Raw genomic sequence first — 22,086 nt, forward strand, 5'->3', positions numbered from 1 at the left:
TCATTTCCATCCTAGCTGGCTGAAGAATTGTTAAACTTCATTTTACTTTTGATAGTCTTGAATCTGCTTGTTGCACTCAGAGGGGTGTACTTGAGAAAACGAATTCCTAAATATGTATATAAAATAAACCAGACTTCTCCTCTCAACTCTTCTATTAGCCATAAACATTATGCTCTGCTGTTCTCTGTGCTGTAAGGGTTTTGTCTCCTAAGAGATGTTAATCTGAGATCAGGTGTAGGGATTGGTCAGCTTTGGGCTTTTTGTCGTGTAAATCTGTGTTAAATAAAGGGCTGAATTCTTGGCAGTAGGGCTTGTAACTTAGTTTCTTAAATGTTTTGGTAGATCATAATTTGTTGATTTAAATGCAACATGAATATCCTTAGGATAACTGAATAGTTAAGTTGTTGCTGTTTTACAAGTAAATGGAAGCTATTTAGCATGGGGGGCAGAAGGTGTGAGCCTGCAACAGGACCATCTCTGAGCTACTGTTCTTTTTCATCCAATATGTGCTCAATATCAAGCTATGTGATGAGCATAGAGAAGCAGCCTATAACAAGAGCTGAAATTCTTCTGAATTCCTTTGAAATAGTTAAACTTCTTTGCTCTTTGTACACTAAATGATGTTGAATTGCATACTTCTCTAAATGAGAGGTCAGGAGGCAAAGAAAGGCACATTCCTTTGACGTGATATATTTTGGAAAAAAAAAAAAAAAAGTACCAGGGCTGTAACTGGTGGGGGGTGGGAGGGAAATCTGCTTTTCCTGTTTTGGTACAGCGATGTTCATTATTTTCTTTCTTACTCCTAATGTTTTTACAGTGGTTAATAGCTTAAACACTACATGCTTAAAGAAACATCGTATTCATTCTCCTTGCGTTAGTCTGATGTTGGCAGGGCCAATATTCACCAAACACTAACATTTGCTTCTTTGACTCTACAAACACTTGTAGGGGTGGGAAGTGCAGTTGAGCTCAGCAGGTTGCCCTGCATGGTGTTGAGAATAAGCTTTTTTTTTTCCTCTGAGGATCACATTCTTTTATCTAGCAGGGTACGTCTTTAGGATTGCTTGCTTAATACTGGCTCAATGCCTTTTATTAAATATTATCGGTAGATGACCAACTTTTTCTTTGAGGGTTTTTTGTTGTTCTTTTCTCAATATTCACCTATTACTGATCTGGACAGGTATTAAATTAAAGCTCGGGAGGGCTGATGGATCCATGCTAACAGTGCTATTGTCATGTTCTGCTCAGAGAGTTTTTGTCTGATGCTTGTAGTGCTGCAGAGGCAAAAATCACAAGCAGAGGATGTAAGCAGGGCTAGCTGGCTAATAACTTTGAGTTGGTCAAGGTTTGTCCCGACAGCTGACCTTCAGGGGATGCATAGATCAGTTATAACTTGAACATTAATTGGTGAGATTGACTGGTTCAGAGAGCAACTTGTAACTTGATGCCAAATGAAATCATTCTGTATGTGTAAGGATGTGAATATCTTCAGTGCAATATACTTCTGGCACTGTTGCTCCAAACTGCTGAAAGAAATCCATTTAATCAAAACAAGCATTGATGTGGTTATTAGCATGTTAGTCCCAAGACACAAAGCTTTATCAATATAAAATGAACGGAATGTGATGCTACTATTCATTCTATTTACATTGCCTGATATTATGCAGTGAATGTAATGAGGCTTGTTCAAGAACTGCTGTTCACTGTGATGTTCCAGAAAAGATATGCATCCTAGGAGACTTGTTCAATGATCAAACATTTTAAATGAAATACAACATTAAAATAAGTGTAATCTTTTCAGAGTGAGGTTGGCTTTTCATGCTCACTTCAGTGAGCTGCTTTTTACTCTGGAAACAAGACAACTTAAAATCCTGTTTACTAGTTGCTTAGAAACTTTACAGAAACTGATCATCAGTAAGAGCGTTAGACCTCAAATATTTCAGTAAAAACTAAAGCTGTGAATGCATGTTGTTCAGAAATGACAGATTCTGGAAATTACCACATAATCTTATCAAGTCCAAGAGATAAACTGGTTATAAGAAGGACATATGTATAGGTAAGAACATCCAGACTTATACTAAGAAGGATAAACTTGTGTGCTTCAGGTATATAGTATGATTTAAGAAGACTATTTCCATACTAGCAGCATATTAAATAATTGTTTCCTTTCTTGGATCACCTTCTGGAATCATTCCTTACTGATTACTGAACATACCAGGCCAAGGAGTATGGACATCATGGAATATTGGTATGAGCCAGTAATGGAATTATTTATGATCTTTGAGTTAAAAGCAGGAGAGAAAATATTAATCTTGAATGTTTTAGAGCACAAAAATCTGAAAGTTTCTTGACAAGCTTTACAGAAATGGTATGAAAATGTGTTTTATGGCTATATGGTACAGTTTCTTTGAGAGTAAGGGACATTTTAACAGCATAGTTCAGTTTAGGAGGTAATTCTGGTTTTTATCTCGACCTGTATAGCTATTTCTTATGGGAATATGTATTTTTAAAGGAGTAATTCTTATCTAAGTCTATACACTGAATTTTTCCATAAAAATTATTATGATTAAGTTCTTAGAAGCTATGAGGTATTTAATATTAATTCAGCCTGAGTAAAGAAATGAATGAAACAATGTCTTAGGATGTGGAACTGTCATTGACAGATGAAGTAGAATTTGTTTATTATACGTTAAAAAATGACTGCCAAATAAAAATGATAATGAGGGAAGACACCAGAGAGGAGGTGAAAATATAATCTAAGTTTTGATATGGTTACTGCTTCTTTTGGGGGCCTGGAAAATTCAAAGGCCTGTGAATTTGAGCCTTGCAAGTGACTGCAAGCAATCCTGAAACAGCAGCTGAGTAGCCCTGGAAATTAGTTTTCCTCAGTGACTATGCGATGGGCTTGTGGTTTTAATGACATAGCTGACTAATTGCAGTCAACCCCATTTCTGAGTACAGAAATCAGAAAACTTTGCTCCTGCTGATAAAGCTATAGTTAAGCTATAAGCATGCCAGTTATTTTCTTGTCAAACATAAAAGCCATATTATTTCAAGGTGTTTGAGGCCTCTCTGCTTAGATAAAATACAGCAGAAAGCATGTACGTGGCTTGTTTAATGTGTACGCACTGGGAGGGTTATCTCCTTTCCTTGAAGTAATTTTTCAATTTATTTGGCAAAGCAAGAAATAAATTTTGCCCTTGTTGCTAGTTTGAATGTATCTGAATTAGCATTTGAGGAAATGATTTTTCAAGAGTATTGTAAGGTTACCTCTTTCCAAAACCTGGCCATAAAGCTTAGATTTCCTGTTGAACATGCCAGTTGGACCCAGATAAATCTTTATCCTGAAAGAAACCACAGGATGCTTTTTTCCTTTACAATTGGCTTCCAAAGAACATCTGACCAACTTTAATGAAAAATGGAGGAACCATTGTTTTGTGCTGAGAAACCACCAACTTTCCTTCTGAATGCCAGCAGTAAAAAGTAATTTCTTACAGCCTCTCCAGCCAGTACTACTTTAGAATCATTTCTGAGCTACGCACCAGCCACAAGATGAATGCTAAAATAACTTTTCTAGCTAACAGTTCATGCATCAGAGTGATACCATCAATGAGCTTCTATACGTGAGTATTAACAGACGGGGTCTGATCCTTTAGGGAAACCACCAAATGAGCTCTGGAATCCCAAAATTGAGGCAGCACAGAATGATTTGTATGTTGTGTTTGGCACTGAGAGTATGTGTGGCTTTAGCAATTAACACAGCTGCTTTGGCAAAACCCTTTTTAGCCTCTTCTCTGAAGGAAGTGAGCTGTATCTGTCACTCTTCCCCCAGTAACTGGAACTCATGGATAGAAGAGTCTCAAAGATGTGAAAAATCCACACACTTAATGAAAACAAGGCTGATAAGAGGGGAGGCATCCTATTAAAACTGCCTTTAAGAGCAGCATTTCATTAGAGATCATGCAGGGGAGAACAATCATGAGTACTTCGTACATTGGAAAAGCTCCAGTTAGCGTTGGCACCTCTCGGGTACTAGAGGAACCCCCCAAACCCTACCCTGGAGAACATATCTGAGAAAATACTTGACTTGGATATCTGGTAGTGGTTGATTCCCTGCTGTAGTTTAGTCAGCTAACAGGTCAGTCAACCAGAGGACATCAGACTGCTGGAGACCAGGCAAGATATTCCCCCAACAGCCACGGGAGAGCTATTCCCTGCCATGAAAATGTATTTGTCTTTCCTGAGCTGACAGTTCAATCACTGTTTTCTAAATTAACTTGACTGGAGTTGGATAATAGCACCTATTCTGAGTTGCATCAAGCTGTCTTTCCTTCAAATCACTGTCCGACCTGTGACTGGGCAGGATTTGTAAGTTGCTCTAAGGTCTGAGTAGGAACAGAGTACAGTTCCTCTTGTGAGGATGTTCTTGTAATAGAGTTTATCAGACATTTGCTCATGTAGTGCCTTGTTCTTTTGCCTTACCTTTTCATTTTCCTCAAAAATGGCAACTCTGCCCAGTTTAAGAGTTGAAGTCTTATCTCAAAGTAACTGTTTGAGGAAGACAGTGCTTACAAAGAATCAGTCATTAATCAAGGAGAAAAAAAATCTTGCACACTGCATGCAAATGGAAAGTAAGGTACACCCTTCAAACAGTATTTAACTTTTGGAGTAGTTTATCTGTTGTCAACCCATACTCTGAAATTTTGATTAGAGGCACTTATAAAAGATTTTAGATAGATGAAATGGAGGTAATAGTCTTTGTTTACAGTTTACAGACAGAAGTTCTCTGTTACACATAGAGTCAGACAGAAATAATTCTTCACAGCTTGATTCTACTAATGTAGATTTTTAAAATGGCACTGTTGAACTTTGTAAATGTAGTTGTTATATGCCAACCAAGATTAGTATGACTATGATGTATGTTTGACATGCAGTTCCTGAAATTACAGGACCACAGGCATTTTAAAGGACACATTTCATGTCCTCAAGTGACAGCCCAAGACTTTTGCAAGAATCAACTCTTCCAAGTGGGAAAAATTTCAGACACCTAGTCAGCCTGAAGATGAGATACTGAGGATGCAGTTTTCTAGGGATGTGCAGATTCTTCTTTTTTCCCCTAAGTAGATCTTCTTGAATTGTGATCATTGGTGTTGAAGCTTGGATATTTTGCCCCTTCAAATAAACATCTTTGTTGAATTACTATCTTATGGTTGAAATATAAGCTGGGTCTCCACTGCTTTGCGTCAGACATGACTGGTCAATTTTTCAAGCATATGTTATGTCTATCTGTATACACACATTTTAAGATGAGCAGGTTTTGGTATTGTCATAAGAAAACAGCAACTAATACAAAGCACTTGAAGGAAGCACTATGTTAAACAAAGATCATAATCTTAAGACATTAAGCTTCTGCCTTTTTGACGAAAACAAAGAGGAGCTGTGCTCCCTTAGCATCTCGATCTATCTAGCTGCTTATGGACTGTCGCAGCTCTTGACTAATGGTTTATACTATTCAAACTCTTATTTTAAGTTGAAAATTTGTTAATCTAAATGGCCAATGCTTACTTATTTTTTGGAGTCTAAATTTATGAGATGGTCTGCTGAAGAATTCTTACATCATTGACATTTAAAATAGGATTGTACTACATTTCCTGAAATACTATTTTTTCATTTAGGTGCTTTTAGTAACACTGATACCATCTCAATCAGATATGGTCAGGTTCTTCACTGAGGCCAGTACCATGACTGAATGGCTGCTGATGGCAAATTGCTGGGTGGGGGGAGTGGAGCGGACTGGCTGCTGCTTCCGAGATCTAGTAAAATGAAAAATCTTAATGGAATAGGCTGTGCAGTAGAAAGCTTAAAGATTAAAGAAAGACTAAGCTTGACTTTTACAGCATTATTTGAATAACTGGTAGAGCAGTGTATGTAAACACATGTCAGGGATTGTAGGCCAAGAGAAAAGATTTCAAAACTAAGATATATTCTGTTAATGAAGCTTTATTTGTGTACAAATAAAATAAATTGTTTTTAATTAAAAAACAAATCCCTCTGTCTCATCTCACTGTTTCCTCCCTTTTAAAACTGTAAGTCTGCCAGATACAGATGGATTAGGACCCTCATGTTAGCATTTCTAATACCACAGAAAGACAAGAAACCCACCAAAACTTAGGTAGCACTTAAAGTTCTGAGACAGTCAAACAAAACAAATGCTCGTGATTCTTGTTTTCTTAATTGAATTTCTTCAGCTGTGCCCTGTCAAACTAGCTTATCACACCATCAGATGTACCGAACATGTGCTACAATTATGAGGTACTGGGCTCATGTGAACTCAGTAACACATGTATATATTCACGCTTCTCCCTAGGAAATTAGACAATAATATAGCAGCCCTATTTTTTTACCATATTTTAAAATTAATTAGAGTATAAAATGCTCAAGAGGCATTAAAAAAGGCTAGCTGAAAATGCTTCTGAATGCGGGAAACTCCAGGACTGTCAATACCAACAATTACAAAAATGACTTAGCCTTTCAAATTCTGATTTCTTTTCAGAGAAATTTCATTTGTCCTTTCAAATTTTGAGGTTCATGCTTTCAAGATTTTCTATGCAACTAAAAGAATTAGAAACTTTTTTCAGCATAGGGAATCATCTTTGTAATTGCACAGTTCCAGGAACCAGCATGTAATACCAAAGAATATGATATTAAAACCCAGGAACTGCAAATGCTATTAACACAGCAGTACTATAGGAATCAGCCTTTTGGTTGTAGCCTTTCTCTGGTGTTCATTCCACGCCACGCCTCCTTCTTTATGGTATTTGCTTTGCATCCACAGGAAGTTTGTTATAGGCTACTACAATCTGAACTCAGTCCTTAGGACAAAGGCAGGAGCCTGAATTAGTGATAGCAATCTTAATAAGAGTGGTTGCCTTTCATAGTAATGTGTAGTATTTTCAATGAGGGCTAATATAAAAAAAAAAAATATTTACAACCATCCTATACATAGGACTCAGAAGTGCTGGCATTGCTGTTACAAGCTTTCAAACCTGAGCAAATTTCATATAGTTGCTCCTTCAATTGCAGCGCTCCAAGAAGCACTGTGTTTGAGCAGGGCTAATTTTATGTGGAAGGATGGGATGTCATGCCACAGCTGTTTTAAAAGGCTGAATGGCATTACTGTCACAAATGACTAAGCTAGGTCAAAATCATGCAAATGTAACAAAGAAAAAATTCTGCTTAAAGACAAGTGCTTGTGAAGCTTGTATATCTGCAGTAAACCTAGAACCCATCAGAAAATATTTGCTAAAAAGTTCCTGTTAGGATCAGAAACCATTGTGTGCAGGGCTGCAGTAATGTACAAAGTCACTTCTTTTCTTCAAAAGTTCTTTTCTTCAAAGTTCTTTTCTTCAAAACAGATGTACTTCTTTAAGTGGCCTAGGACTTGGTAAAAAATGGTGGTTTTCCTTTTGTTGCAAACTGCACAGAAAATGCTGTTTTAAATGGGACCTTACTTTTTTTTTTCACCGATTTTCAGTTTTTCTGTTTACAGTTCTGCATTCTTTATACCTCAACCCCAGAAGCAGTACCTTGATTAGACTCTGTAGGATGCAATAGCTTAATTGCTGCAAAGCTTAATTTCTTCAAATCTAGCTCTCTCTCCAGATATTCCAGTGAGACTGGGGCTTAGGATATAACAGACTTTATCAACAGGAAAAACTGAAACACTAAGGTTAGCTTATTTAAAATCCTTTGTAATCTGTCCCAGGAAGTGAAAAAATAAACAGCATCAGACTGTATACACGTTGAAGATGTGAAGCTGTAAACAACTAAAGATCAACTTTTCAAAAAGGGTAAACGATTTGAAGTGAAAATTCTGGGAGATATGAAAGACAAATTCTTAAAAGCGTCTGGTTTACTGGAATCTATATCTACTGAAGAAAATTCTCTAGGAGACATGTTTTGCAATTTCAAGAGTAGCAAAATCAAGGTTTTCGTTCCCAATGCATACACACATAAGGAACTTCTAATTAATCCATGTTGCTCTTACAATGTCGGATGTTTCAAATTATAGTTTTATTTTTTTCCTCTGGGTGGATGATTTTCCACAGGTCAAAGAATGATGAATCAAAAATGTTTACAGCTTGATATCTTTTTAGTTCAGCATATTAAGTAAGCCACAGATATACAGCTGGATAGATACATGATGAGATATGACCTAAAGTTATATATATAAATATATAGATTTGTGATTAAGTAAATCATAGATATGATAGGAATTATAGAAACGTAAGACATATTTGATCTGATATGATAAATATGGTCTCATAACAGTATCTTAATACACCTTATATTATGATAATATTATAATCTTCTGACCTTAAATATATAATATGAAATATGTAATATATATGACAGAAATCATACCTCTGACTAGACATAAACAAATTCTGGGTGGATTTAAAACAGTACATAGAATTTTCAGGGTTATAATTTACTTTAACCTGAACTTCATATAGGAAACAAGCTTTTCACTGATCTATCACTATCAGTTTCTGTAGTCTATGAACAGGGCTGTATCCTTAGAACTCTTCAATAGATCTGTATTACACTGGAGGCCCTTAAAGATGGAATGGGAACTACCTAATATTTTTACTGAATGAGAAATTTCTTTTTTTCCTTCTCACTAGGCAGTTGGCATGCTGAATCTGTACAGAATGTCGCTGCTAGCCAGATGGTAGGGAGGAGGGCACACAGTACAAGTTTCAACTCTTTTTAAGTTAAATCCCCCTCTGGTGCTTCTTGTCTGGTTGCAGATGCACGGAATGCAGCTGACATTAGACACTGATTTACTGGAAGGGAGAGAGAGGGGCACCTCAGGGCCCTTTTAACCCTCCCATTGTGATGGGCTGAGGGAATATACCCCCCCCTCCAATTCAAATGATATGGCTGTAGGGTTTGTCCCTCCCATATCCACTCCTGCCAATTTCAGGTGGGGCTGTATCCAACCTGTGGTGATGCATGGACTTGAGTATGGGATCTATTATTTAATGTAACTGTTAGGCTAAAGATGATGATGCTGGAAAATATTCTAGCACTGAGGCATTTCCAATATTCTATGTCCAAGGCAGACAGGAGCTTTTTTGTGCTGCCATGAAATGGATGTTTGTTTGTTTGATATTCATCAGCAGTGGTATGGAAACACTTCCGAGCGCTTGCTCCCACCTCCATGTTGTCCTTGCACAGGCTGATGTAGCTGGGTAGGGAACCAGGGCAGAATAACCTTATTAAATTTAGGTATTTTTACTGTGTACTCTACTAAGTTTCTAAGTGATACATAACTTGCAGGTACAGTTTTTACTCCTCCTCTTGCAGCCTTATTGTTGGGGTCGATTAAGAATGCATCTGAATACAGATTTAATCTTTCAATTCACCACTTGGAGTTACCTTAAAGGTAGGGGTCTCTTACACTAGAGCAATTAGCTGCAATATAAACACACTACATTAACTGCTTTAACCAGTAACCTCTACAAGCCTTAAAAATGTGATCTCAGACAATGCTTTTTAAGAAATAAGGTAGGAAAAGATCCTTCGAATACTTGATTCCCATTTACATATACATAGTTGTAATTCTGAAAATAAAAAGGAAAGTGAAGCTCTCCTGTAAAACAAAAGTTTGTAACGAATTTCTCCCAACCTGAAAATCTACCGCATGCTTTCACTTGATAAAATTTTTGGCTCTGAGTCTGAATAAAATTACACAGCCCAACACATTACACTTAAGTGTTTTATCAAACAAATTATCTTATTCTCGCCAGGAGCTGAAATCTTACAACTACATAAACATCTGTTTACTAACTGCCAGCTCCTTGCTGAGTATTGCCTTCACCCCGTTTTACCCCCACCAATAGTCTTGAAAAAGAATTTCCAAGTGCTGTGAGACTTGGCAAGATTACTTCTCTGTAATATATGCAGCATTCCTGAAATTCTTGGCACATTAGCCTTGAACTAATTCAAACTAATACTGCTGTTTGTTTGGTTGTTTTTTTTTTTTTACTGTTTATAGTTTCTTTGTTGAGATGTCTTTACTCTCCACCACAGACATCTTAGTATAGTGTAACTGAAATATTTTAAAAGTAAAGGGGGGTGTTCTTTCCCATTTAACGAATTACAGTAATCCTTTGGCAAGACGTGAAGCTTTGCTAGGGATCAGTTTCCCACCCTCTGCTATGCTCAGGCCATAACGCGACGGTAGCTGCAGCGGACGATGCAGGGGAGCGGTGCCTCTGTGCCGTAGCAGACATCCTAACAAGGCACGTGGCCTGTCTCAGCAAAGACTTCCAATTGCAAGTTGCTTTCCAGCATATTCCAATTACAGAGCACAATCTCCTTGGACGTGTCTCTTGGCTGTCTTTTACAGGCAACAGGAAACTAGCTCTTTACTTCACAAAACGAGTAGGACTGTCTCTGGAAATGTGAAGCCTCAGGAGATAGGACAGAGGCTCTTCTGAGAGCTTCCACTTTAGTAGTGAAGCTTTTACTGGAGTAGTCAGCCTTGAAAACAATCGCTGGGGGTAAACCAGGAACAGCTGAAGAGCTCTGTAAGCCCTAAATGAAGGGAGGGTAAACCTCTATGGAAAACAGGCAATTAATATTTTTATCTATTTCAAAATAGTGCAGCTGGAGGAGGAGAATGGCAGGTAAGTATGGAATATGTAGGAGAGATGGAAGGTATCAAGAAGGGAAGTATAGAAGATGAAATACAGGTTTGGGACAGCCGTCAAGTGCTATGGTCAGAAAAGAAATTAATTTAGTCTTTCCCTGAAGGAGAGATGAAAGCAGATTTTATTGAGTGCTCTGAGAGCGTATATTCACAACAGTTCAAACTGATTTAAGGTTGGAACTGCCATAATCCTGCCACTGCCCCACGCTGCCTTCCTGCACCAGCCCTGGGTGTTCAGCAGGAATGTCTTTTTCGAGGTAGGCTTTCTTCTTGGCGGGATCAGTCCCCCTGAGCTGGGTTACCAAGAGACGACAGCGTCAGGGCCAGCACACAGGGAGCACAGAACTGAGCGTCAGTGAAAGGAGAATCAGAAACGCTTGATTTCATGTCAGCTGGAACTGCTGTGGTGCTGCACCCCCTCTCTGAATGTACGACGTTAGTAGGGGTGGGATGAGAGGGTTAACTTTAACGATGCTTTAAAAATCAGTGAAATCTAATTTAAGACTGTCATAAACCAAAGTTCCTTAATTAGCATAATTGCACAGTGTCAAGACAGGGCTCAGCTAAGGTAATTTGAAAATGTAGCTATGTTTCTTACATTTTAACACGCTCAGATATATAAAATGAAATGAGTGCTTGTTTCCTCTAGCAAAACTGTATCGTTTTTCTTATTTTAAACTTAGTGAACTGATTTATATATCCCTATATATAACTACACATACACATATATAAAAACATTCAAACTTTAGGTGGACTTACCATGGATTTTCCTCTGGAGAATTCTATTCAGAGATGAGGTGACTGCTGCTGTCAGTTGAACAGCATGGATGGAAAGGGTGTGGGGAGGAAATATGCAATCCAGGCTTTACAAATGACACACGCCATTTAATGTGTGTAAATGAGAAGCTCCAGTGTCATCCTTCCCCTGTTCTGACTCCAGTCATAAAAGTACTCTGGAGAGGACTATAAAAGCACTGGTGAGTGTTTGACATCAAGATGAAAGACAGCAAATAATGAGATTAAATCAATGAAAAGTCCATCTTACCAGAAAGTAATTTTTTTCTTCCAGAAGAGCTAATTTGTGCTCAGTGTATTGAGGGTGGTTTGAACTATACCTAAAGCAAAGTAAGCAAATAGTTGAGAAGCCTGTTTTGACAGAAGGATCACATATTAACCTCTTCTGCCCCAAACTGAAGTCCTGTAGAAAGCTTTGTCCATGTCAAAATACTATCAATATTATGATTCAGAAAAATGTTTCTCGTATTATAATGTATAAATACACTTTTCATGAGATGAACAAAATGTGTAGATTTCATTAGCATTACTGAAGACTGACAGATTTAAAACAAATGCATCTTTAGAAGGTTCCTTTAAAAGGATCTGGAAGTTCGCTTCAGAGAAACAAGTATTTCAAGTGCTGTTAAGGTCTGAAAAGCGACTTCAACAGAATTCTGTATAATAGATCCCCAATCCGCGACCCATGTAGTTATAGGTACCTCTGTTATGTTTAAATTACATTTTGCTACTTTTTGTAGTGCTGTAGCACTAGGGAGTAGTTGAGATGAAGTTGAATTGATTGTAATCCTAAACCAAACTTGACTAAAGAAACCGAACAAAGACTAAACCAAGTTTGAAGTCAATCTTGCATATAAACATGCTGCAGATTAAGGCCTATATTTTTAATGCCATTAGACTGAATTCTCCTTTCTTTCCTTCCAACTGATCAATGGATGGAATTGATCAGTTGGAAGGACTATCTGGAATGTCACATATTTATTACCTTTTAATTTTTCCAAGCTTTCCAGAGGCTCTCAATTCTTTTGAAGAAGTAGAAAGGCAACTAAAAGCAACCTTCTGGGTTGCCTTAAGATTCATACAGAAGCTAGCTATGCTTTTTTTACAGCTGATTATTAAAAAACCGAAGCAAACAAAACCCAAACAACCAAACCGTTTTATCAAATCACTAGTTTTCGGCCCTGAAGGCCCGAGGGAGCACAGAAAGTACTGAAAGCTGCAGTACCTATTTATGCTCCCCATACCTGTTCCACCCTCTTGGCTGTGCCAGAACAACCCTTTCTGATTTAGAGAAGTCTGTATTTACTGATCTGCTGGGTTATTCCAGACATGAATCAGTTCCCACATGAATTTAGGCGTTGGTTGGTCTGAGGTTGTGTTTCTGAGATAACCTAGTGGCTCCCTGCTGCTGACAGCCACTGGCAGAAGGCAAGGTCTGATCTGGGCATCTGCAGGAGGTAAATGATGAGATTTCTGTGGGGAAGAGGACGGGGAGAGGATGGGGTGGTCGTGGTGGGGTGACTGGATGACACAGGCTCCTTTTTGAATGCTGGGGGCTGCTGAAGTTGGCACTGAGCACTCATAAAACTTGGCTCTCCTAAATGCAAACCTATTATCAGCAGGTTCACTTGTTTTTAGGAAGTATTTTCAGGTCTGTGAACTAGAAAGAGAGAAATGGTGATGTTCAGTCTCTTTTCCCCAAAACCTATCAGTATTACATATCCTTTCGAGTACTGTTTTTTAAAAGAGATTTTAACTGTGAAGTTTAGGGATTGTTTGGCCTTGCATATTTGAATTTGTATATGTTCTTCTAATTTGTATATGTATTTTCACTGGGAATTATTCTGTTGTGGCTAGACATGTCTGCTCACTGGATGTTCAGAGGAGCATTTTATTGCAAGTTTTTTTTTTTACAAGATTAAAAAATGTCAAACAGTACTGTGATTTGTGAGTACAACTGGCTACAACTGGTTACTGTAAGCAAAGCCTTTTTTAATTTTAGACTTTATCTCTACAATCATATTCTAATAATATTGCTTTGGTTTGCCAAATAATGCCCTTGCCACACACTTTTGTGAGGCTTCCTGAAGATATTAAGGCTGTCCTAGTATTCTTGTGTATCAAGAGCACATTTAGGTCAGGTTTTTTTAAGAAACAATATTTAGCAGCAGATGGGAGATAAAATACTTTGAGCATTGTTTATTAAACACTCACTGTAGGCGTAGAATATGGCAGAAACAGTAATATAATTTTCAAGGATGGATACAGTCCTGGTATAATGCCGAAGAGGCGCTTCCCAGCTGCCTGGCACCATCACAGGCATGTATACCTGGCAGATGTACACTGGCGTGAAAGAGATTAAGCCCCAGAGATGAAGCTTTTTTAGTTCTTACTCTACAGAAGGGCTTGCTTTTGACTTTCTTCTCCTAAGACACATGAACACAGGATGTTTCTTAGTAGGCAGATTTTGTCACAAGTATTTAGATCTTAGTAGCTCCAGTTGTGAACGAGCTCTATAATGTTCAAGAACTCCCTCCCAATTTTGTCCCCAAAACTTTTCACAGCATAGCGTAAAGAAGTCCAAATATGTTGTGGATGTAAACAGTATTACAACCTACAGGCTTTGGTTTTTTTCTTCATGGAAAATTTACGTAAGTTTTTCGTATTTAATGGTAACATCTGATATTGAAAGCAAGAGCTACCTGTTTTAACAAAGTAACTAAATGGTTTTCCTAATGAGTTATTGTGCACCAGTTTTGTGTTGAAATTGAGGCATCATAGCTAGTGTCACAAGTAGCTCAACATGGTTCTTTGCTTCTGTTACAAACAAGTTAACAGAAGCCATAGCTTGGAAAAAAGTTGTTGCTACAATGACAGTGCTACCTACTTGTAGTGGGGGGTATTTTGTGAAGTAACCATGGAGATATTCAAGTAACATGGCAACTATATGGGACAGGTCAGAAATTATGTATTAGGTGTTCTCAAATAATTTGCTTGCTTGTTAACATCTTATTTTCCTGAAAGCACATGCCTAGGGCACCTACTTTACATCAACACCTGTAAGTCTTCTTTACCTCTCAAAATATATTGACAAATTTAGATTATTTTAGCAGTCAAATTTATCTTCAAGAGCTTCGAAAGAAGCAAGTATGCTCTTTAACTTTACCTTGTTCAGCTGAGGGATACAAGAGGCATGCTATTATGGGCTGAGAGATTTAACTGTTTAAAATTTAGTTCCTTTAAATGCTGCATATGAACTGACAAAGACTGATTTTGGTTTCTTCTGCTGCTTAGGAAAAACAAAGCCAAGGTGACAGGTTGTTAATCATCAGATGTCAATGCAATTGTGTTTCTGGGACCAAGCCGTCATGCTCCTTTAGAAATGGGGAATAAAGCCTACAATTAGCATGTCTCCCTTAGATTTTCGACCTTGAAAGTCAAAAGGCATTTTGTTCTTACTAGTGCTGTGCACCATACCTTAAATGTAAAATTTATTATCTCACTGGAAATTACTTTTATTTAAAAACTTGCTCAGCCGTAGAACTGTAGTTTCAAATAATATTCGTTTGGTCTCTAGGTAAATGTAATTGAGTTGGCAAAGCATTTTTTTTTTTTTCCACTGGATGTAACTGCTGATGAGGGGTTGGTGGCTACATGATTGGTAGCTAAAATCAGGTTTTAGAAGTAGTCACCTTAGGCGTTGAAGACTTTGTATTGAGTCTTTTTTTTTTCTCTAACACTTGAGAGAACGGGGTAATTTGTCTGGTGATTCAAAGCTAACCGGACTACAGATGTAGCCTGGGCGTAGCGCAACCGTGGAAGCAGCGGCGGCTCCACGCGAGGGACGCTCACCTTCACACAAGCAGAGCCGACCCCCGAGGCGGGTGGGCGCTGGGGGATCGTTTCCCCACGACCCGCCCCGGGCCCGGGCGCTGAGGGCCGGGTTTGGCTCCCAGGCCTGGCCCAGGGGCCGGGCTCCCGCGCTCGGCGGCGGCCCCTGAGGCGGCGGCCGTTCCTCGCTCTCCGGCCGCCCCGCGCCCCGCCGCTCAACGCCGCCCACGGCTCCACCTTCCTCCCGGTAACGCGTTTTCTCTGCCCGGGCCGGGAGCTGGGCACCGGGACCGCCTCCACCCAGAGCTTCCCAGCTGCGCGTTCGTGTCTGTGGCTGGCTAACGCCCGCTCCGAGGGCGGTGGGGGCAGAGGGGCTGCCGCCCGCTGCCAGGGGGGAGCGGGCGCCACCCTCCTGAGGCGCAGGCGCCCGGCCGCGGAGGAGGAGGAGGAGGTGGCAGAAGGGGGGGGGGGGGGGGGGGGGGGATCCGCCCGCCCTTCCGTTGTCGCGCCCCGCCTCGTCCGCTGCTTCTCCCCTCCCCCGCCACCCGCGGAAGTGAGCGGAGCGGGGCTGCGGCCGCGCTGCCGCCGCCCCGAGCCACGGGGGTGAGAGCTGCGGCCGGGACGACGAGGCGGCGGCGGCGGCGGCGAGGGAGCTGCCGCTTGCGCTTCTCTTTTTCCCCTCCTTCCCGGTCACGCCGCCCGCCCGCCCCGCATCCCGCGGCGGCCTGCGCCACAGGGTGAGCGGGCGGGGCCGGGGCGGCTGAGGGGGCCGGGGCGGGGGTCGCTGGGGGCCGCCGCTCGCCTCGCCGCTCCCCTTCCGCCTGGCGCTGAGGAGACGGGGGGGGGGGGGGTGTGTGTGTGTGTGGTTGGTGGTGGTGTGTGTGGGGGTTACGTGGGGTGAGGGTTTATTTTTAGGTGCGGAGCCCCTCCCCGGGCGGGACGAGGCTGCTGGAGGCGCCCGTGGCGAGCGGGGAGCGGCGGCGCTGCCGGAGCTGCCGGGCAACTCCCGATCCTTGGTGGCCTCTGACAGCTCCGCGGGCTCCCGCTGTGCCTCTGCCTGTGCCCGCTCCGCGCTGGCGTGAGTGGAAAGGCGGTGGAGACCTATAGGGTCCGGCTGGGTTTTTTTTTTTTTTATTATTTTTTTTGTAATTATTACTATTTTTTTTTTTCCTCTTCTAGCGCTGGTTTCTCTTGCAGATGTTGCTGCAGGTGGGGGCAAAGGGAGCAGTGTGATTGCCTGGGATCTTGGGGCATCTCTCTCTTCACCTTTCAGCTCCCGCTCCAGTGCTGCTGTTGCTAAAGACTTTTGTAACTATCGACTCAAGTACAATTTCGATGGAAAATGAAGGTAAAGGTCTCATCAGAGTCACTGACTTCATTGGAGCTAAGAGGATTTTTGCATGCAATTTGGTGACAACTCCTACTGGTGCGTGTGTGTGTTTTACCATTCCAGGGGTTTGCAGGGTTGCTGTTGTCTGTTAATCTCGTGGTAGGAATTTTGATCCGCATTTTGTACTTTAAGAATTGTAGAACCATCGTTTTTCTTTATTTGTACTGCTGCTTGTTGAACTACTTATCAGACAGGCTTTATTCTCTCTTGATAGATATTCAAAACATCTATTGCATGTTTTAGTGCTTTATGTGTTTAGAGTAGAAATCTCATTTAGACAGGGGCTTCTGAGTGCTAGTTGCTTGATATTTGCTTAGATCATATGATTTTGTTAATTTTATCTTTCAGGGTGAAATTGAGAAGCATTAGTTGCATTTTTGTTGAAATATTTTTGTGCGTATTTTGTGTTCTTAAAAATGACCTAGCTTTGTCTCCTAGTGCTGAAGTTTTGAGCCAGAAAGAGATGGTATGCAGTCATAAACTCTGTGCTGAAAGAAGTTGTTCTCTTATGCTTTCTTCTTCTTGTCTAGTTTGGGAATTACTTAACGTAGGGAATTATTTCAGTTCTTCAATCTTGGTCTTAAGTTTATGCTTGGGGAACATTGAAAGCCCCTTTGCATTGGTGACAGTGACTCTGAGCTTCATTGATTTCCCTTTCCCCCCACCCCCCTTTCTATTTGAGTGTGGGTGTTGAAAATCTGTGACATATTATTTTTATTACTGTGTATGTAAGAAAAGAACTGTTGATTTCCCCCATACCCCTTATGTCATTAGTATTCTTTGAAGATATTGGATGGAATTTTTTTTTTTTTAGGTGGCTACTGGATTTCCTTTGCTATAGGTTTTTACGTGTGACATAGCTTCTTTTCCTCCCATGCCATTCTGAAGAGAGAGGTGCTTTTTTAATAGTTTGACTTAAATAAAGAACCGGATTGAGTTCATGAGGCAGGCTAAATTATTTTCGGTAGTTGGATAGTGTTTAGTTTTGAAATATGGTTGTCTTCCGTGATTGGAATGTTGTAGTAATTGCAAAGTCCAACCTATGTTGGAAACGGTGTAGGCTATTATAATCTGACATTTCAGAACTCTTTTCTAACTTTAAAATAATGTTAGAATTTTCTTAATTCTATTGATCATGTTTTCCGACTGAATATTTGTAATAAAGAGCATTAGAGTTAGGTAGAAGGAGTTTTGGAGTGCAGGAGGCATCTAGAAGATTGATCTTTGTTTTGAGAGGCTAGATAGTACATAGAAGTAGTGTCGGTGCCTTTGCATTTCTGTCACTGTGTTGCAAGTGAAACAGTTTTGAATGGGCAGCACTGGAGGTAGGGGAAGCAAAGTGGGTATGTTGCCACTGAATAGAAATACACTTAGGGTTAAAAAAAAAGGTATCTGTCTGACATTTGTGTGCCAAAACCAAAATGGCGGGGAGACTTTTAATGCCTTTTAGTTCTATTACCAAATGAAAAGTATATCAGAGATACAGTTTATGGCAGAGTTGCATATGATAGGGTGGCCCATTCTGAATGCTGGTAGTACAAAGATGGTATTTCTTAAGTTTCTTATGGAATAAATAAATTATGTTTAAAAATTAGTAATATTTGTATGATAGTATGAAGTATGTTACTTATATCAAGATGCTAAGGTTTATTGAGGGCTTTCAAAATGGAGTAGGCTTCTGGGGGTAGGAGGAAAGCTAAACTTCAGTATGAACAAAAAGATGAATTGGTTCTCGTAACATTTGAGTTACTTCCTCACCACTCTTTCCACTTGCCCACCCCCCCCATCTCATAACTGAGTCTCTAGACAAGCACATGTATTTACATCCATCTACTGTCTGTTTTGGTGTTCTTGGTATTTCTGAGCTCTTCTTTTTCTATCCATTTGACATTTTGAGACAGCTAGATACTAGCAGCTTTCATATTGGAACTTTTCAGCACTCTTGAGAGGATCCTGAATGTATTTTCATCAGGAGACAGCTGAAGAATCCTTGTAATCTCGTAGAACAAAGATTGCAGTTAGAATATCTTTAAACTTTGTTGTTGTTGTTTTGCCAGTTTGTGTTTGAAAGGTCTCCTCTTTAGTTTGGATATAGATCAAGAGATGGCAGTGTGTTTTTCCCCTGTGTTTGGATGAATATTCAAAACTGGGAATTGATAAGATGGTTTGTAAAACTCATGTTTTCCTGTGTAAATTCAGTTTTCATAAACAGTATTGTGTGTTTACTCTAAGCTAGTTAATGTTTTGTCCCAGGACTTTGTGGTTCCTGTTTGTTGTGTTGGGATGATTAAACTTGTGCAAAAATTCATGTGTCTCACAGTAATGGGAAGAGAGAATTTCCCATCATAGGAAGACTTCTACTTAGCTCAATATAACTATGGTTTACAGGAATTGTATTTGTATTTCTGTTTGGAAAGATAGTTTTGTGACTTCTTTCCATAAAGGGAGCTTTTTCTTAAGGCAGTCAAGAGAACTTCCATAGACAAAACATAACTCTGGGTACAAGCTAGGCTTTGTAATTTTTGAATCTTTCCATTGATGCCTTTGGGCTGGTTTAAGTAATTTTCTATAATTGTTGTCTGATTTTTTTTTTTTTCTTCTTTCTTTTATCACCATCTTTTAGATTGTGACAGGTCCTTTGTTCGACTAAGGATTGTCCTGTAGAAGACTGCCTTACAGTAGAAAAACAAAGAATACAGTTTAGGTTACATCAACGTGGAGCTTCTCTGCTCTGAGGTCAGACTATGATTGCAGATACAAGTTGTTAAACAGGAGTACTCTTTTGTTACCGAGGCCTTCTGTAGCATTTGCTTTCAGGTCATTAAGTGCCTAACAGAAGAGGGCAGAGTAACGTTTTCCCACCTGTAAACTAAAAATCTTTTCCTAAAATCATGTAGAAGGTTGATACAAAACCTCAGAGCAGACTGACTGTTAAGTAATAAAAACGACTGTTAAGTAATAAAAGCATCATGTGGTGATTCTGAAATCCTCCTTAATTGTCATTGTTTTGAGTCCAAGTTAATTTCTGCCAATCTTCAAAGACGACTGTTAACTTCAGCCTGTAATCTATCAGTAGTAATTTCAGGATCATTTTGGTAATTGGATGAACAGTGACATAGAAGTCAAGAATTTTTTTTTCTTTGAAAAAGATGCTTTAATTCTTTACATAATCCCAAAATGACAAATGAATCATTTTTGTTTGTCGTGTGCTTGACGTGCAGTTGAATTTCTTAATGAGTTTCATGAGTGCTTTTTTTAAATGGTGAAAATGGTTTTAGTTGCTAAACTAACAGATTGAAGATCAGTGAATAGATTTTGAATTTTGGGGGTAGTGAGTTAGCACTGTGGACTAGCACATCATGGATTAGGCAGCTCTAAGTACTGACGAAGGGGTGGAGCGTGTGCAGGCAACCGACACAGTGGGGGAAGGGATGCTTGCCTGCGGCAGCAGTGACTTGAAAACAACTGAAATTTTTCCAGAGTGGCATCATCAGTTGTTCATGAAAATAATATCCAAAATAATCAGAATGAAATTTATGATGGAAAGTGTTAGAAATTCTGAAATGGACTCGGTGTTATCACAGCAGTTGATGTTCTTTTTGACACGTAGATGATTTTGTAATAAAGAGGTGAAACAAGAATTTCGATGTTCATTGCAAGCTGTAGATGGTAAGAAACAGTAATCAGAAAATCAGAACCCAATACTTTGCACTTACGTCGATAAACAAGTTGCACCTCTTTTGTTTAAAATGGAGGATTATGTGAGGGAAGAGACTTTTTTTTTAAGAAGTGGAGAGTCTTCACCAAAGACCAGTTCTAGTAGATACCTTCCTATCATTTAACAGTGCTTTGATAAACAACTGCTAAATTAATGTAGCACTTGTCTTGCTTTAGAAGAATAGATTTCCTTTTTAATTGGTCAGTGTCATCTTTTAGTCTGTTGCTTGACTGGTTGATGGAGCATTAGATCGTTGTAGTCTTTCCCTTCCTTCTTTTTTTTTTTTCCCCATGCAGATAAATCAGGAATGTTAATCTATAATAATCTAGAAGTGGTTTAATTTGGAGTTTGAGTTCAGACATTGCAAAACGTACATTTAGTTACTTTGCTAGTTTGGTAACTTCCTTAAGTGGAGAGTCGATGACATAAACTCGTTTTAGTGAGTCAGGAAAAAGAGCGGTGTTAGGAAAATGCAGACAATTCTCAGGGTAGCTAATTTAACAGAAGAGAAACAAATATTTTTTGCTTGCTTTGGTGAAGAGTGACAAGTATGTGGTGATCATGGGGTGCTCTTGTATAGGACTGACTGAAATGGTCTCATTACTGCTGAAAGAAGATCCTACCCTCAGCTGTGTTCCTGCTATATGTGTTGTGTTGACTGTCACGGTTGTTGAGTTTGTTTGACTTGCTAGCTTGGCAGAAGGTTAGTCCAGCCCTTCTCTCCCCTTTCCCCCTGTTGGGCAGCTTTCTGATGAGTTACTAAGTTGAATAGACTCATGAAGTGTTCAGTTAATGTTGGAAACAGTGAGGGAGAAAGGAGTGAGACCTCCTTTTAGCATAAGCAGACCATTAGTTTGACTCACTTCTTTATGTAATTGTTGCTTCAGTTCCATGTACGTTCCCCCATAGACCACAGTGAAATTTTGCAAGAGTGGAGTAAGTTAGTAAGTAGATTTTAGTTGAGACCTGCTTTTGAGTTGGTGAAAGAGTTCAGGTGATAGCTAATGGACACTGGGTGATAAAATCGGCATTTGCAGTGTGGTTTGTAGAAGCTAGAAGGAATGATAAAGTTACAATGCAGAGAAGAGAGGGAAAATAAAATACAATAATCAAGGTATACATTTGGGACAAGCATCTGTTTCTAGTTATTTGTTTTGTAAACATCCTACTCTAAACAATTACAAGGGATAAAATGGATAATGGGTAGCAGAGGCAGCCTACAGAATCTTTTACAAAGGCTTTTAAAACACTTTCAAGTAATAAATTTTCTGCAGCACTTTTTTCTGCATATGCAATTCACAAAAAAAAAAAGCTTCATGAATACAATGTTGCTGCTTTCTTGATACTAATTATAAGAAAGCTTATTACCATAAGTAGAGTAATTATGCAGTGAGTTATGTTGGCATTTAAATTGGCACTGACACTAGCTTGGTCCTGAGAACTGTTGTAAATACTAAGTTCAGGATTTTTTTCATTAGAATTTTATTTTGTCACGTTATGAAATAACTGCATAGCTGTCAAGAGTCTTGAAGGTTCATTCATTATTTTAAACAAATAAATACCGAGCAAATATTTCTATTGGTGTTATCGCTTAATATGATTATAAGGCAACTAAATTCTGTACATGCCATG

The 22,086-nt window shown here is 39.4% G+C and overlaps 1 protein-coding gene across 6 annotated transcripts in view; it reads left to right on the forward strand.

The window, feature by feature from the left end:
- ATP2C1 (ATPase secretory pathway Ca2+ transporting 1) overlaps positions 1-22,086 on the forward strand; it is a 65,400-nt gene that overhangs the window by 733 nt on the left and 42,581 nt on the right. The window contains exons 1-2 of one of the 6 annotated variants that reach the window (XM_042806283.1): positions 15,869-16,083; positions 16,526-16,694. The exons of 1 other annotated variant lie outside the window; for it this stretch is intronic. In XM_042806283.1, the coding sequence (XP_042662217.1) occupies positions 16,689-16,694 (6 nt within the window). In that variant the 5' untranslated portion in view covers positions 15,869-16,083; positions 16,526-16,688. Of the gene's footprint in view, positions 1-2,118; positions 2,249-15,868; positions 16,084-16,331; positions 16,425-16,525; positions 16,773-22,086 lie in introns of those variants that run through there. 4 more of the 6 variants (XM_042806284.1, XM_032991275.2, XM_032991276.2 and 1 more) reach the window with 4 other exon arrangements.

This window comes from Tyto alba, unplaced genomic scaffold, assembly GCF_018691265.1.
Source record: "Tyto alba isolate M040663 unplaced genomic scaffold, T.alba_DEE_v4.0 Super-Scaffold_46, whole genome shotgun sequence".
In the NCBI taxonomy this organism is placed as follows: Eukaryota; Metazoa; Chordata; class Aves; order Strigiformes; family Tytonidae; genus Tyto; species Tyto alba.